Here is a 17667-nt window from a genome sequence, read left to right as displayed (position 1 = left end):
CCGTGGTGATGATGTACAAGCCTGTAATGTGATCATTCTTCCAGATACATAAAATACTTCAAATTAATAAAAGAGTATTCTAATATCAGTGACTCTTCAGCTGTTCATAAAATTATATAAGACCCAAAGAAACCATAAAAATTTAAAGGGAAAAAAATAGGCTTTATATACCTTAAGATCTTCCTTGGAATTATGTGATAAAAATGAAAAGTTAAAAATTATTGATTGCATCAGTGTTGCAGATTTTTAGTGTTTATTGTGTTACTTGTGATCTTGTAATTCAGATGGCATTTCAGTGTAGTGAAAAATAATAGTTCATTATATGAAAGCTGTTTAATATACCCTGCTTCATGAAAAAGACAGCATATGTTAAGAAACCAAGTAATTGTCTTGATAAAATAAATGGAAAAAAAAAAAAAAGAAAAAAGCAAGATATGCAACATGGTGTGCATTAATTGAAACTGCTTTCAAAAGGTACATAATGTTCCAAGACCTCTTCTACTCAATATTCTGCTCCAGGAAATTTACCTTTCAAAACTGTCATAGAATTTATTTTAATGCCGTTTGTTTTGCTCTGCAAGCCACTTTCTATCATTTACCAGCAGTCCTGGCTCAGTGGGGAGGTCCCAGGGGACTGGAGGTTTGCAAATACGACACCCATCAAGCAGGAGGGCCAGAAGGAGGAGCTGGGAACTACAGGCCTGTCTGTCAGTGTGGGCTTTATGAAAGGCAGGTCCTGCTTGACCAACCTGATTCCCTTCTGTGACAGGGTGACTCACTTGGGGGATGAAGGGAGGACCTGGACATGTGACATGACAAGAGGAAGTGGCCTCAGGTTGTGCCAGGGAGGTTTAGATTGGATATCAGGAAAAATTTCTACACTGAGCGGGTGCCCAAGCATTGGAACAGCCTGCCCAGGGCAGTGGTTGAGTCACTGACCTTGGAGGTATTTAAAAGACATGTAGATGTGGCACCTGGGGACATGGTGTAATAGTGGCCTTAGCAGTGCTGGGTTAATGGTTGCAGTCAGTGATCTCTAACAATTCTGTTTAGAGCTCAGGATGAACTCTTTGTGGGCTTTCCACGGTGCCATTTGTGAATCACAAATGCTGCAGATGTGTCAGCCCAGCCACCTTGCCAATGCCTGCCTGGCACAACAAGAGCTGTGTTTAAATCCTGCTGTCGAGAGTAATGGTTGTTGTGAGATGATGGAGTTCCCAGAAGACACTTGTAGGACCAGAGTTGTGCTGTGCTGTGATACAAATTGAACAAAACATCTCTGTCAGATGGTGTTTTCCTGTGCAGAGGAGTTGAACCGTTAAAAAGACAATGATTTAGCAAACATTTTCATGAGATGTGTTCTCTCTGCAGTATCTTCTTCATGTAATATGATAAGGTCTTTGGAAAGTTTATCCATTAATCTTTAAATAATACCATCCTACCATAATGCTCAGTGCTGCCTTAGTCTCTAAGTCAGGGTATTTGGTAGTAAAGATCAGCTCAAATAGCAGTAAATCTGTTGATACTGATTATCACCTCTTTGAATCGCCTTTGCTTCTCTAGTGAAACTCTGTGTTACATGAATATAAGTAGTGTGATCTTTCTGCTATGAGAACACGCTGCTCTCTCATTATTCAGCTGTACAAAGGGAGTGTTTTCAATATATTTTCTTTTTTTTTTTTTTTTCTTTTCACATCACTTTGTAAATCACATAAATTGATGTCCCTTAAGGATCTGAATTGTACCTCAGGAGTCTTGCATAGGGATAAGGATTACTTGCAGTTTACTTTTCAGCTATTCAGTTTTAAGTCTTGAGAACAGGAAGTGAAAAAGCTGCACAAGAATATTTTGGTTTAATAAAAGAAAAAAAGGTGGGCTGTTAATAATCTCCTATAGATGTTTGTTAGAAAAGGATACACGTATTAGGAGAAGGTTAAAAATATTAGTGTGTCGCCAGGTATATGGAGGCAGAGAACATGGAATATGCTTCTTTGGCTAATGAGGGACGTTTTTATACACATAAAACCTTGCTAGTTTCTTTTTACTGTTCTAGAATCATTGACCATTCACTGTAATGGATTGCCTGGCCTGTATATTCTTCCATATGTTGTAAATATGGAATTGATTTTCACTGCCCACCTCTTTGCTTACTGTTCTTCTCTACTCTAATTTTCTTGTTTTCCTTGAGTGCAAAGGTCACTAACATTGGTATTATTTTTACATATTTAATAGGATTTTTTTTTTTACCAAATCTCTGGATATCCTACTTTTTAAATTAAATTAAATAATTTTATTCTCCAGGTAGAGCTTGCATGTTTTGTTGTAGTCTGTTAAATTATCTAACAGTTACCAGTGGGCAGGTTTTACTGTGTTCAGGTTTTTCCATGTGCCAGTGTCTGCTGTTGTTTGTTACAGCTGCTGTGCACAGTGTGGGTTACTGAAGGTACCTGAAGGGCTTGACTGATGGGGTGCAGCTGCTGACTGGTGTTGGGGTGCAGCATGATCACATTTTAATTGGATTGGGGATGTGATCAGTCAGGGACAGCCAGGGAGGTGCTGTCTCAGGAGCTGGTGTGGTGATTCACTAGAGGTCACTTTTTGCTCAGTAATGAACCACTCTCTTATCTTAGCAGTAGGTGATAGACTGCTGGTAGTGCAGTATTTCATGGTAGTACAAAGCAGTGCTCAATTTGGAAGAGGATGAAATTCAAGCCTGGTAACTTGTCATCATCCTGAGTGAATTTGACAAAGCTGGAGAGCTCATTTCAATGTCATAAATGTACATAATCCCAGTGAATGGTTGTGCTTAAGGTCCTTGACAGCAAATGGGCATTTTCATGTAACACTGTTCTGCTTTTTTCATCCTTTTGGATCCTTGCTAGTTTTCCAGATGGGTAGGACTTGTGCTTGGTTTCAGAGCAAAGTCTCTTGCTAAATTCTTAGTGAGATGTGTCTTTGATTTCATACTTTTTTTGATTTAATTTTTCTTGAGGGCATCCTCAGTCTTGTGGTGTGTGTTTGAAACAAAGAAGTATGATGCTTTCTTATGCCACTTAGTGAATGAATGAAGGTGAAAAATGCAAATATAATTGTTTGGAAACTTGAAAACTATCTCTGATACAACTTTTGCTTTTTTCATTGCTTCTTCTTGTGCAACTTTTACAAAAATAAGATGCCAAGTGTGTTACAACTCAAGAAGAGGTGGAAGATAGTAGAGTGCAAATGACACTGCAGCCCAGTAAGACACACCCAACAGTAGCAAGTACACTCAGGACACCCACTGGTTCTATTTAAGCTATTGGACGGTCCATTATTCTCCATATTGCCTGTGAAATTACCACCACCAAACAGGTTATTGAATCTAGTACAGACTTGTGGGTTTTGATCCTTTCAGTTGGCCTTAATATGTAGATCTCAATTTTTTTTGCATGCAAAATGCAGCATCATAAAGAGTATCTGGTTCTCATTATAATTCTAAAGAGACACTCAGATTTCATAACTATTCTGCATAGGCCAGAGCCTACTTCCCTTAATCATCTAAAAAATAGCACTTTGCTTCATGACCAGGCCCAGACTGATTTAAAACTTGAGAAGTAAATTACTACTCAATAATCCAGTTCTATAAAAGTAAATGCAGAATGTTGTTATGCAGGTTCATTATGTTGAAAGCATAGTGCATTATAATTTTTAATGGAATGTGAGTGTAATATATTCTAAACGCCTTCTTTAACACTTTGGGAGACAGCTGGATCTGTGGTCTCACCAAGTGAGGGATACCCACTGCCCACAGAATTTTGTTAGTAGCGAAATGTAAATTTTTAAGATTTCATTAATAGCAGAAGCCTCAGCATAATATCTCTGCAACTTACACAGTTTGAATGAGCTCCATGATTTCAGATAGGTGAGGAGGAGAAAACCTTCCTGGGGTCACTAACCCATTTTTTGTCCTTTCATGTTAATTGGCTGTTCATTCCTGGGAACACAGATTGTGCTGCTTCTCCTTTACCTCATCCAATGTCAAATCCCCAAAGAAGCCCTGCCAGCGCAGAAGGGAGCGAGCCATATGGGGCAGGTTGCAGTTGTTCCTTCAGGTCTGGATTTATTCCACTGTGAACAGATGGACAATGGCTGACATCCACTAATGGTTCTTGATAGGTTTCTTCTGCTGTTCATCTCTGTCTTCTTTTTCTCTTCAGCCAGAACACAGACCATCCTGGAGATGGTCTGGTAACTCCTCCTGACTAGAAGGAAAATAATATGTCTCATTTCACGACAGAAAATGCAGAGGATTTAATTCCACCCTGGTTCTTATGTTTTTAGCCCTTGCATGAAGAAGTTGAAATCAAGAAGAAAACCTCTTAGTCACTTAATACAGATAACATCAGAGGAAGGAGTTTTTTGTGTTCAGTGGTTTGAAGGGAATTTATTCTTCCATTCATTCGGCTCACTACAATCTTTTTCACTTTGTATTTCCAGCATAGAACTAGTAGAGCTGTTGCATTCTGAGAAAGGAGCAATGCACATTTGGCATTTCAGAAATGACTTTGAATGTTTGACACAGCTGAACTTCTTGTTCGTTAAGTGGAACTTTAATCTACTACTTTGATCCTTCACCTTCTTTCTGACAGTAGATGAAGGGTCCTCTATTTTATTTCATGCTTGCAATGACCACAATTTCTTAAAGATGAGGTAGTTCACTTTAGTAAATTATTCTTTTTTTCTCATCTTCCCCTCAGAACCTGCTGAAGATTTTTCTCCAAAATTACTTTCACATGAACCAGAAAGCATTAACTTCTTGCAGTGGGAAGTTGCACACAAAGGAAGTTATAACTAAAAAAAAAGAAGCTGTAATTGAAATACGCAATTGCAAAATCAAAGTCTGCTGATCTCTCTGTGTGTTATATAAACAAATGCTTTTCGGGATCTAAGTGAAAGAAGTAAGGAAATATTTAAATCCAAACAAAGTTTTCTTTACAGATTTTAAATAAATTGAATTGACTTAGTTTGATTATACATTTAAACAATCTATTTTAGGATAAAGGTTAAGTGTTGGGCCTTCTTTATCCAACCATTCTTTTCTTCTGACATAAATCTCTCCTAGGATCTCCTAATAGCATCTGCAAGATTTACTGTTGAAAAAAGTAAATATATTCCATTGAAACATAATCTTGCATTTTGATTCGAAATGCACAAAGTTTTTAAATTTATGGCTTTAAAAACTGTTACAATGAATGACGTCTGTTTGATAACAAAGCAAAATCATGCATGAAAGAACCAGCCCGCACGGCTGTGACAAACCAAAGAAAATCTGTAAGCACACAATAGCAGTATTTTTGTGTAAGAAAATTGTCAAACCTCACTATTCACTTCAGAAAACATTCAACATGTATCTTGGCTCATTGCTTAGGGGGTAAAACAGTAAAACTTCCTCTTTCAGTATCTTCAAAGTCACATCTGCTAAAGATAGTAAACCCTAATGCACTGAATTTGTGAAAGCCCAAGGTCATGCCCTTATGATTGCCCATTCTGAGGGGAATAAAACTTGTACTTAAATTATACATGTGGCTGTTAACAGATACACTTAAAACAATGTATTTGCTCTGCAGCACATGTGCTCCTCCAGCTGACTCTTAAGAAGCCAAGAAACAGTTTGGGGGCTTTGAAAAATGCCATAATTCTTAGGGCAGAGCACAGAAGACATCAGCTGTGTCACACTGCTGTTGGAAAAAGAGGTTGCAGTAACAGCAGTGCCCAAATGTGAGGATGGGGATTGTTAGGCTTTGTGAAAGATGCACTTGTATTGTAAAAGCCATAGTGTAAAAGTTGTGAGGATGACTGAATGTGAGGTGATCCAGAGGCGAGCTGCTGGACAAAGCAGGAAGCAAAAATGTACGGGGGCAACCGGAGGCTTGGCTGGAGCCAGCCAGGCTGCTCCTGGATTTTCCCATGTCCAGTCCAAAACGAGGCCACTGACAGCCGTGCAGGGGAGGAGGGCTAAATTTGGGGAAAAATGAGCTGCATTTTCTTAAGCAGAAAGAGCACTGCGTTGTGTTCTGAAGGAAAACTTCAATTTCTCTCGAGTCATTTCATGTTCTTTTCCATCCTGAGAGCCTGCATAGTTTACTCTGTAGAGCAGGTGCCTTGTGGCAGCTGTCGAGCAGGGTGGAGAGACCTTTTGGCTGGGGAGATGGGGTCAGATAACCTCTTTCCTTCAGCAGGTGCAGCTCGGCTTGCTGCTGCTGCTGGAGGCAACACTGTTGGTCCAGTCAGCATCAGCTGAGGATCCCAGCCCGTGATGTTTTCCCAGGAAGCATGAACTTGTGATGGGTGTGCCAGGAGGGAACCCAGTCCCGTGTTACCTACAGCCTGTGCATTTGTTAGGTCTGTGTACAATCAGAAAGGAAAAAGAGCAAGCATATGAATCCCTTCACGAAGTAGCGTAGAGAATACCAAACTGCAGTATTAATAACCTCCTGTTATTGAATCCTCCATCTGTTCATCATGCCAACTTATCCTCACTTAGAGCACTCCCCTTGTCATAATATTTTGCGCCACACTCCCCTCCCTCCCCGAAGCAGCAGTTCCAGTTTAGACCTAAACATTTGCCCAGTCATGTAACCCCACCGAGGACATGGTCTCAGTGCCTGGATCTGTTTATGTTCCTCTATTTAAAAATGCAACTGAATTCTTAATTTCATTTCTGATTTTTTTTCCTTTTCCGCTAGCAATTTTTTTTTTCCTGGAGATTTTCATGTCCCTATTGGTATTCACAGATATTTCTCTTGTGGTTTAAGTGTGTTTGACCCCCCCTAATGCTCATTCCTCATACTTTGCCACATGAAAATTGAAGCAGCGAGGGAGAAAAAAAAATTATTTTCTCCTTGGAGCTTTGATATGTATGTGTTTTTATATTTGCTAACATCTATAAATGGCAATAAAGTGGTTAGCCACTTTAAAGTGATTAAACCCAAATTTATTTATACAAACCCCACATGAGGCGCTTGGCTAGATGCTGCCCTAGTGATGCACAGTGAGAATTTAGGGAAACTGTTCTTTGAGGGATGTCTGAGACGTCTGTGCTGAGCCACAAAAGCCTTTCCCAGGAATACAGGAGGAACATGGAGATAAATCAGAGGCTGCATGAACTTGTCCTGGGAGTTACCTCCCAATCCCGGTGGATAATCCCATGAAAAGGACACACTACCTGAGAAACGATGGGGAAAAACAAGTTATTAGGGAGCTGGAGCCAAGCTGCTGAAGGCTGCCTGTATGCTAAAATCCTTGAGTGGTGCCCTGAACGGATTCCTGAAACCCACACAACTCGGAGGCTGAAACCACCCTTCATAACCTCTGGGTTCAAATATTCCCCTCATAGACAAACCAACTCCCCAAAAAGCCTGGGGGAAAGTCTACAGCCCTGTCCGTTCGCCCAGTGAATTGCTCTCGTCTCTGTCTTTATCTGAGGGGGTCGGGGTCCCTGAGGGACGCTGGGGCCGTTTGCTGACAGGAAACGATCGTTTTATTTCTGGAAAAACCCAGAGAAGGGATGTTCGCTGCCGGGCTGGGCTGGGCTGTGGGTGGGGACGGACGAGTGAACGGCCGCGGCTTCGCTTCCCGCCCACGGCTGGGAAGGAGGAAGGGGCGGCTGTGCCAGTAGAGGGAAAGTTTCTCGGGGGGGCTGGAGCGGAGCTCCGGGCGCTGAGGAGAGAAAAGCCGCGGGGCAGGAGGCGGCGGGGCCATGGCGGCCGCCGCTCCCTCACCGCGCCCGGGCGGGGCCGCCGTCAGCCGACACAGCGGCCGCGGGGGCGCCGCCACCACTTTGGTTTGCGTCGGCCGCCGCCGCCGCCGCTGTTGGGGCGGGGAGGGCATGGCGGGCGCGGGGTGACCCCGGGGGAGCGCGGCCTCATGGGCCCGATGGGAACATCCCCGCGGGGAACAAACCGGGCCCGGGTGCTTCGAGCTCGGGCAGTCGGCTGCTCCTTCTCCCAGAGCCGCCCCCGCTCTGCCGAGACCGCGGGGTTCGTTCTGGGGCTCTGCAGGGCGGATCAAGGAAGATGCAGGAGGGAGGCATTGACCCTCACCCGGAGCAAAATTACAGCGTTATGGTTTTGTTTTCATCCCTCTTAGTTCGTGAGGGGAAAAGCCTTAGCCGAATCACAAATACAGCCAAACACCAGAAGTGCCGGTGTTTTGGGATGCCAGGGACGGGCAGAAAGCGGTGGGCAGGAAGTTCCACCTGAACATGAGGAGGAACTTGTGTGTAGTGACCGCCCATGGGACACACTGCCCAGAGAGGGTGTGGAGCCTCCCGCCCTGGAGATGTTCCAGGCCCGTCTGGATCCAGTCCTGAGCCCTGCGCTCTGGGGAAAACCTTGTTTGAGCAGGGAGCTTGGACTCCATGACCCGCTGTGGTCCCTTCCAGCATGACCCATTCCGTGATTCTCTGAACCCAAGCGGCGTTAACTTTGCCGAAGTTTGAACAAAACAAAGCAAAACAACAACAACAAAACAAAAAGCGGTGGCGACATCGCGTCCCGGGACAGGTCCCCGCTTCGCTGCGCGCGGCCGACCCAAGCTCGCCCGCCCCGCTGTCTCGTTTGTCTCGGCGCCCGCCTAGAACCAGGAGATCGAGCCTGGGGGGCGCGGCGGCGGCGGCCGCCCCCCATCCACAACCTCCCCCCCCCCCCCCCCCTCCGCCCCACCCCGCCCCTCCCTCCGCGGGGGCGGGCGGGCGCGCGTGCGCGCGGCGGCGGCGGGGACGCGCCCGGCGGCGGGGGCGCGCACCGAGGCGCCGCTCTCAGTTCGGGGGCGCCCACGGAGCGGCCGCCATATGCCGCGGCTGCCGCGGCGGCTCCGAGCGGCGCTGCCCCCCGGCATCCTCCTCCTCGTCCTCCTCGTCCTCCTCCTCCTCCCCGCGGCGGGCGCGGACGGAGCGCGGCGCCTCCATGGGAAGTTCGCACCTCCTGAACAAGGGCTTGCCTCTAGGTAACCCATCCGGCCTGCTCGCCGCGGTGCGGGGCGGGCGGGGAGCGGGGCGGAGGAGGGGGGACACACACACGAGCGGCCGCCACCGCGCTTTGTGTGCCCGTCACCGCCGCTCCGGGCCCCGCCGCGGGGCTGCCCTGGCGGCCGCAGCGCCGGCCCAACTTTGCCCGGTGGCTGCTTTTTGAGGTTGGGTAAAAACATAAAGGGAAATTAAAACGAGTGGCGAGCGGGCGGAGGGAGGGGTGGGAGGGGGAGTCGTCCCGAAGTACCAAACTCAAAGGGCGGTGAAGCTGCGCCCGGGAGGGGTTTGGGGTGTTGGTTTCCCCAGGAAGGGTTTGGGGTGTTTCTTTCCCCTATTCTCGTTCCGTGGGGTGATCGGTGCCGGCTCCGAGCTGCGGGAAAGCTGGGCCGGTGTTTGGATAAACAGGAAGTTTAAAAGCGGCGTTTTATTGCGTTAAAAAAGTGCTCAAGGCCTGGCTGGTGGTGGGATGGTTTTTGGCAGAGCTGCGGACGGGTTGTGTATCAGAGGTAAGACTCTTCACCCTAAATCTCAGTTTCTCTGTTTCTTTCTTTTCCCTTCTTTTATTATTATTTTTTTTTAAGTATGCATTTATGCTGTTGTTTTTTAAGGTAAAGTAAATAATATGCACAGGGTGATGTTACAGATATGCCTCCAGAATTGCTTGGCATAAATTGTCATGTTAATCTGAAGGTGATTTTTTTTTCCTGCCTCCAGACATAAGGAGACAGAATGTCGATTCTGTTTATAAACATTATCATTTTGTAAGCAAATTTTACGGAAAGAAGGCTACAAAGCATAGAACAAGCCTGTTTACAGTGTAGACATGAGTCAGACTGCTGTGCTGCTTTGTTTTCCTCTAAAAAATTAAATTCGAAAGTCAGGATTTAAGTCATAGAACTGAGCTGGACAGAATAATGGTAGAAAATATTGTTAAAAGGGCTTGTTTTTAAAATTTCACCTGTTGTAACTGAAATTGAACAATTTCACAGTGCCTTATATTTTAGTAAGTGTTGTCGTTATCAGGAAGAATGTTTGGTTTTAGGCCACATTGGAGCAGCTAAAGATAATCATCCCTTTAGCCTCATTGAAAATAATGAGGCCTAATAAACTGAAGTGAGTGTACTTTCTTTTCCAATGAATTAAAATTAACTGTCATATTTGCGATGTGTGTACGTGTTTCAAGTGCATTGCACTGATTCCTCCTCCAGGGTCTTAAAAGATGTAAATATTCTTATTTAGTATTCGAGCCCCTTGGCAAGTAGCCTGATGCCCTTATTAAAATATTTTAAATCTCATTATTCTGTCCCACTAGGAAGAGAGCAAGAAAACACTAAGAGAAATAAAACATTCTTTAATAATTTCATATTGAGATTGCATTAAGTAATCCTTGGAAAATCTGTTTTCTTTATAAATAAGAAGGGTTAAAAAGCTGGATATAAATTAGACTGCTAGCAGAAAGATAATTGTCCAGTGCATCTCTTTGTTCTGTGCTCTTATCTCTTTTATCTATTTTTAGCTGTGCGTTGGTGAAGCAGGCATGTAAAATTAGCAGCCCAAACTGCTAACTTTAGTGTATTTTATAATGTTGCTCTTTATTGACCCCCAAAGGCAGCAAGATTTCAATATTGGAATTCCTTAATGTTTGACAGATAGCATCCTCTTCAGTTTATTATTATGTCAGCCATCCCCAGAGTGAGGTAGTGACAAAATATTTTGCCCATTGGCAATTCACTGGTGTGTTTCAAACCAAAAGGAAAAAAACAACCCTCTGCCCCCCAACCTTCCTCTTTTCCAGCCTGAACAAAAAATGGGTGTTTACGAGGTGGCTGCAATTCATAAACAGATAAGAGAAAGTGGGAGAATTAAATTGTTCCGTCTTTTTTGTCATTGTTAATATAGAATAATACTTGGGACATGAATTTGGTTTCTCTGTGTTTGTTTGATGGCATCGAGGGTGTAAATTGGTGCAGAGTCAGTGGTGTGTTCTCTGCCCTTCTGTAAACACACCCCCCGTACCCCCCCAAATAACACAGATTCGGTGTTTTTCCATCAGGGGATGTGTTACTTCATTACTGAATTGACAAATAATCCTGAGAACTGCTGTAGTCGTGCTCAGTAGGAGAGTTTAGTCAATGAAACTGCTATTTTGAAACGAAACTACGCCAGTCACCTTTGTGAATTTTGCAGTTGAGTGTTGTCATGTGTAGTTAAGGAATAGCTGGAGCGTGCAGCTTCCCAGCACACAGCACTCTACGTGGAGAAAGCTCCTCATCGTAAATATTGTATATGCTGTGATACTTTGTCATCCTGTGGAGTTCTGATAGCATGATAAAACAAATTACAAGTGCCCTTATGCTTGTCAGTCTGGTTACCTCTTGACTTGTCCTTCTGCATCATAAAGATAAAATAGTGTCTGCCCTTTGTTAAAAATGTGTGATCCTTCAATTTATTAATCTCTCAGTTTCTGAGAGCTGTTGTCTTATTTGCAGTGTAAACAGAGGGGGTTGCAGCTCTTAGCCAAAAGTGTGATCCGGGAGATTAGGATTGGGCTGCGTACTGTGAAGTGTTATCATACAGACACAGTAGTGCACTTGCCAACGTTTTGAAACATAAAGTCAATCCCTCTTTTTCAAATAAGAACATCTACTACAGATCACTGACCAGCTGGGTCATCTCTTTTGAGGAGGAAACTGGTATTCTCCTGAAGTACCTTTTTTTAAAGTGAAAACTGTAAATATGAAAAAAAAAAAAGTAAAAAAGCTTATTTTACCAGAAAACACTTTGAACAGCATTAAGTGTATAGAAGGGCACAAATTTTAATGTCTTTTAAGCAAAGATGTTGAGAAGCAACATAATCTTTATTTGTTTATGTGAAATACAATGCTGAACTTGAAACTGTGCTGTTGTTTTGGGCTAAAAATGCTTGTTCCCATTTTGTTTTGACTTACGTACCATGCGTTTTTAATAACTGTATTTTCTGAAGCTTATCTGGAGCACTTGGCTGTTCCTGTGTGAGAGACCCGCCTTTAAAGAGTAGTAGTCAGGTTTTTGCCTCCCAAGCCAGCTGGGAACATTGATGAGGTGATACTCCAGCATGTGTCAAGCTTTCAAATCCCAGAGCAGTTGGCAGTGCGGCAGTGTAGCAGCCTCCTCTGAGGCTCCCTCACCTCCTGGCCCCATAATTATTTATTTAGTGTGAGAGTAGAGATGAAGTTACACTTTTAATACATGTCCTAAAACTTAAGGTGAGGATAAAAGTTGTAGTACAGAGCCCTTTAGCCTTAGTTCCTCAGCTGCACGTTCTTTCTCACTCCCAGACCGCAGAGCAATGGATTTACAGTTCAGGAAGACAAATTCCCAGCTGTAGTTTTGGGTCTCTTTCTCCCTTATTGCCTCAAGAGCAGAGATGATGATTCATTATAGTCTGTGAATTGATCAGGAAAACATTGCAGATAAATCTAAAATTAACATTTCCTGCTGCAGTGTAACCCTTTGCTCTCTGGCCACTGTTCCTCTGGGAGAACTGGAGAAATGTGGCGGCGCTTCCAGCTGTGGCGGGCGGTTTGGGATCTCTGAGCTGTGATCACGACAGGATCTTTTCCAGTGCACAGCAATCCTCAGCTCATCTCCCCAAATTATTAACGTGATCAGAAGTGTTTTGGGAATCTGGCGGCCTCCAAGTGCTGGCTGACTGAAACTGGTGTGTGGCCTTGTGTGGTGGTGCTGTAGAGAGGGGAAACAGAGTAAGTGTCCCAAATTGTTCATGACGCGAAAAAAGGCGCTGAGAGTCCCCAGATCAGACAGGTTTTGGTGCTTTTGGAGCCCTTTGGCGTTCATCTTTGGTTTTGTGGTTGAAGGGGGTTAAAACTTCAGGTTGTTTTTGAACGTGACCAGAGTCTATCTGGTTCCTCAAGGAGACAGTCCCTGGGCTCCTCATTGCCTGGTAGCTGCGATCTGTGGTGCATTGGGATGGGAGGATCTGGATCTGGATTCCCCAGCCCCACCCGCAGGCTCTGCCCACAGAAGATGGCCCCGGGATGGATGCCTGCCTTAACCTGGGTCTTTACCCCTATGGCTGTTCCAGGAGTAATGAAATAATAATTAAAAAAAAAAAAATCACAAGGTAAAACTAAACGTGAAATATAAAAAAAACCACTCAAAGAATCTCTCCTGAAAAAATCTGTGCCTTAGATGAATAGGTTAATGGTTTTTTGATGTGCAAAACATAAAGTGCTTATGTTTGCTACAGCAGAATGAGTAATTAATTTTTGAGGAAGATTACGAATTAGCTTGTTCTCTCTTCTGGAATATTTTTGTCACTTCATTTCAAACATATCATGTTTCCTATATTATTATTCTATTTACTAATTATTCAGTTTGTGTCTAATCAACATAATTGAAAATTGACATTGTTTGATTTTTTTTTCCTTTAAACTAAGTGTAGTTAATACAATAGCATATTTCATGCTGATATTTATTTTGGATGACTATTGCTCATCCTTGCATTTTCATCTTTTTTTATACCTGCCTTTTTCAGGGGGCTTTTAGAGGAACTTCCTTGCAGTATACCTGCCAGGGTAGTCAGCCAGAAGAGATTCTATGCAGAAAGCAGAAAAAGCTGGCCCTGGGGACTGGGGACAATTGTTCAGCTAATTCTGAAGTTGAGGTATTAATAGAAAGCTTTTATTTCTGTTGCATATGAAGCTTTTGTTGTCTCAGTATTAAAGCACGAGGTAATGTGATTATATAATTTTGCTTTATGTGAGGTATTTTAAGGCATATTTTAACAGTTCTATTTACAGGTCAGTGAATGTCCCTTATCTGTGCCTAAACCTCCCTTCAGTGAGTTGTGTCACCACCGGCAAAGTTACATAAGTCTGCAGTGAAAGTTGTTCGTGCTTTCTGCCTGTGTGTGTGCCAGAGCTCACCACGTTACCCCTCCTCTCCCTTGGTCTATTTAGGGGAGCTCTGATGCCAACTCACAAAAAAAAAAAAAAAAAAAAAAGGAAGGAAGCAGGGAAACATTTCTTACTTGACTTGAGTCACAGTTCCAGATTCCTGTGTGCAGCCCAAGCTCTGCATTGTTGGATGTGCTCTAATGGTCTTCCTGAACATCACCAGCATTTTTTGATAGATTCCATCTTCTGCTGTGGAACACAGGCACACCCTGTGATGAGGGAGGTGGGAGTTCTGTCCTGGCAGGATGTGCTGAGAGCTTTAATAGCAGTGAATTCTCACACCACCATGCAGAACATGACAAGAGCATGACTTTTGCTGCCTTTCAAAGGAGGCGTTGCTTTGACACCTTCTGTGCTTGGTTCACGCGTGACCTTGTGAAGTGAGAAATCTCTATAGTTGGGGGAACCACGGTGGGCAGCACAGGGTTGTGCACGTTCACCTGAATGTGTCTGGCTTTGTGCAGAAGGGATGTAGGCCCTCACCCACAGGTTGTTGGACAGTCAGGGCAGGGTCTAACCACAGCAGATATTGGTTTAGGAAAGCTGAGCCCTTGGGGTAGCAGAAGAGAGTGGTCCTGCTTTCAGTTTTGCTCGTGTTGGAGCCTCTGAGAGCTGCGCTCGCTGCTGTTGCTGCTGCCATGTGGCAGATTGTTCTTCTTTCCCACTCTCCAAACATGATCAATAGGAATTAGCCTGTGGCTGCCACGTGATGACAGCAGGAATGGCAAATGGGACTCTCCAAGGCTGTCCCTGCTGCATTCCCATCAGGCTGTATTCCTTCCTCTGGCAGGAGCAAGCGCCCTGTGCCACTGAGCCCTGTGTGCCTGGCCAGGCAGAGGAATGGCCAGAGGGCTGTCCCTGCAGCCTTCTTGGACAGTGCCCTGGCCAGACAGAGCTCAGGAAAGACCCAGGAGAGAAGCAGCACTGCAGGGGATTTTCATCATCTGCTACTACACATAGATTTTTTTTTCACTCTGCAAAATGTCATCATAGCCCTTGGGTGAGTCAGAAGTTGGGAGAATGAGCCAGAAAGGAGCTGTACCAGGATGTGTGCTCTCCAGTTGGATCGGGCTGATGTGCAGGAGGGTTTGTAGGAAGAGAGAGCTGCCCCAGGCAGCTCTTAGTCAGACTTACAGTCGGCAAGAGGTGCTGCTGGGGGCTGACAGACGGTGATGACTGTGCCATTGATGCAGATCCTTGTACTTTAATTTATAATTGCAAAGTTTCCATTGGCTTCTGTGGTATTTTTACCTGAATATGGATTTTCAGAATTAACTTTCTATTTTAAGCCAAAACAGTCCAAATTTGATGCTGCTTTTTTTGCATATTTGCAGCACTCTCGATCCTGCAAGGAAAATGTATGGCTTAGCAGAAACAGTGGTGTGGAGCACTTCATCAAAATTCCCAGATGAGTCAAATTTCATTAGATGGTTGCAGCCAGTTTGTCTCTTGCTGAGTGCGTAGCTTCAGTCTTTGCAGAGTCATGCAGGACAAAAGTGTTTAGCAGAGATAACCACAAGCCAGTCTCCAAACTCTTAAACTGATACTTAAATATTTTTTCACTTTAATGTGTTGTACCAGATATGTTAAACTGTTTATTTTCAACCGGGTAATGAGCGTTTTCACATTTGTGGTCTACCAAGCATCTTAATGTGTGTCTGGTGCTTCAGTGAGCAGTATTAATGTGTATCACAGCCTTTCTCATGTCGTTGACTTTCTCATTCATATAATCAGGATTACTGAGAAGTGATCTTAAGTAATTCAGTGTTGTGTGTGTGTGTGTGTTCCCATGCTGACTGGAACTGGGTAGCTAATTCCATTTTAACGCATTATTTTTTTAACTAAGAAAGGTCATTAAGGTGCTGATCAAAGCCACTGCAGCATTTTAGGTTTTATTTTGCATCCCCACCAAATTCTCTCCTGCATACTGAAAGTCTGTCTGTGCTGGTTGTGCATTTTTCCCAGCCTGTCCTGTGCCAGGATTAGTGTCTTTCATTTCTGCTACCAGCGGAAAGTCTTGTTAATTTTGGTTGGTTTGTATTAGCTTTCAGGATCCTTTAAGATAAAAAGTATGCAATATCAGTTTTAACCTCCATAACCTAGTTACTTGTGCCTAAAGGACTCTCTACTTTCACCCTCAATCAAGATTTGCAGTGAATACTGCAATTGCTTTATCCCATGAATTCTGTCAAATTTTCATTCATTTTTTCAGCTCCTGTGAGACTCTAAAAGCTGATTGGAATTATGTTGAATTGGCAGAGTGTTCTCAGTGTGTTCTCAATCTTCTCTTGTTACCCTAAAACTAAAGTGGTTTCCTTTATCTACCCTGCTTGAAATCCATGGTCAGAAGTTTAGCCAGCACAGCACTGATCCTTTGTGAACTTTAAACCCAGCACCACCAGGCAGCACATTTTTATTTTTTGTTTCTATGAGCAGAAGCAGCATCTAAAATTACCATTTATCTATGTAGAGCTCGATGTATTTTAGCCACGCCAGTCTAGATAAAAAGAATGTCTTGCATTTTTTAAAAGCTTGTGGGAGGAGGCCCACAATAGAGGCTCCATTGTGCTGTTAGTACTGAGTGTACAGGAAATCACAAATTAGCTATGACGAGAGTATTGCAGGGGAGTTTGAAGTTTACTTAATTCCTATAGTATTGTATGGTTTTGAAAGGTTTCACAATACATTGCCTTTTGGGTCTGGTTATGTGTGTTTGTATTTGGCAGACTTCTGTTAAGAGTTTCTCTTACCATGTCTTTGTTCAAAGGATCTCGTGTTTTGCATCCTTGAATCCAGATGATTTTCCTTCTTACTGTAAATAGGGAGGTGTGCAAATACTCGTGGCATTTGTCTCATGACCACCCTGCAGCCATCTAAAATTTAAAACCAGCATTGTGTATTCAGCAGTGAGAACCATCTCCTTAGAAATAGAGGTTTTTAAGGCGGAATTAGGAGAACAGCAATCCGCAGGCACAACTTTCCCTGTCTTAGCAGCTTTGGATCCTGCAGGCAGGACATTAAATGATTCAGCTTCCAGTTGGTATTGATGGGAGTTGGAATCAAAAGGATCTGGCTGCATCCTCCATACTAAACCTGAGTTACGGCAGGATAACACTTCTACTAAAATTTTGTTCAAAGATTGGTTTGTTTCATTACTTGCAGTTGAAGAACGAGTTCTGCCACTCAGTTGAAAGACTCAGGATTATGGGAACTCTCCAAAATCATGAGTCTTATTTTCTTAGTCCTGTGAATAAAGAAAGTACAAAAGAGTGGCTTGCATGGAGCTGGTAATTGAGAACTTGAAGTACTGGGAATATTACAGTTTTGCATTGATTTTCATAACTTTGCTACCATCTTCCCTCTGAACTGTTTTTTTGAGTCAGTTAAATTCTGTTAGTGATTCTTCTGAGCTTTGTGGCTTTTTTTTTTTTTTTCTTTTAAATACATTTAAAAAATCTGTTAACAAATACATAAATAGAAGCTATTTTCTTAGACCCACAGTCAAGGGAAAAAAACAAAACCTCCTAAGAAGTTGAAAATGAATTTTGGGGTTTTTTGCTGTCCTGAGGATACTCTCTCATAGAAATGATGAATATTCCGAAGTGTGGTTTGCACAATTCAGCAGCTATTGAAGTGCCCTAAAGATCTATTGGCAGGAGGGCATTTTTCTTTCTTTCTGCAGGAAAAAATGATGTTCAAAAT

At 43.4% G+C, this 17667-nt stretch overlaps 1 protein-coding gene across 8 annotated transcripts in view; it reads left to right on the top strand.

Annotated features, from left to right (window-relative positions):
- CTBP1 (C-terminal binding protein 1) overlaps positions 1 to 17667 on the top strand; it is a 236465-nt gene that overhangs the window by 163484 nt on the left and 55314 nt on the right. For 2 of the 8 annotated variants that reach the window (XM_083860932.1, XM_083860930.1), the window contains exon 1: positions 8842 to 8985. The exons of 4 other annotated variants lie outside the window; for them this stretch is intronic. In XM_083860932.1, the coding sequence (XP_083717058.1) occupies positions 8946 to 8985 (40 nt within the window). In that variant the 5' untranslated portion in view covers positions 8842 to 8945. Of the gene's footprint in view, positions 1 to 8841; positions 8986 to 9407; positions 9514 to 17667 lie in introns of those variants that run through there. 2 more of the 8 variants (XM_083860935.1, XM_083860931.1) reach the window with 2 other exon arrangements.

This window comes from Zosterops lateralis (assembly GCF_965231275.1).
Source record: "Zosterops lateralis genome assembly, chromosome: 5".
NCBI lineage: Eukaryota > Metazoa > Chordata > Aves > Passeriformes > Zosteropidae > Zosterops > Zosterops lateralis.
This window is presented reverse-complemented; position numbering and strand designations above follow the sequence as displayed.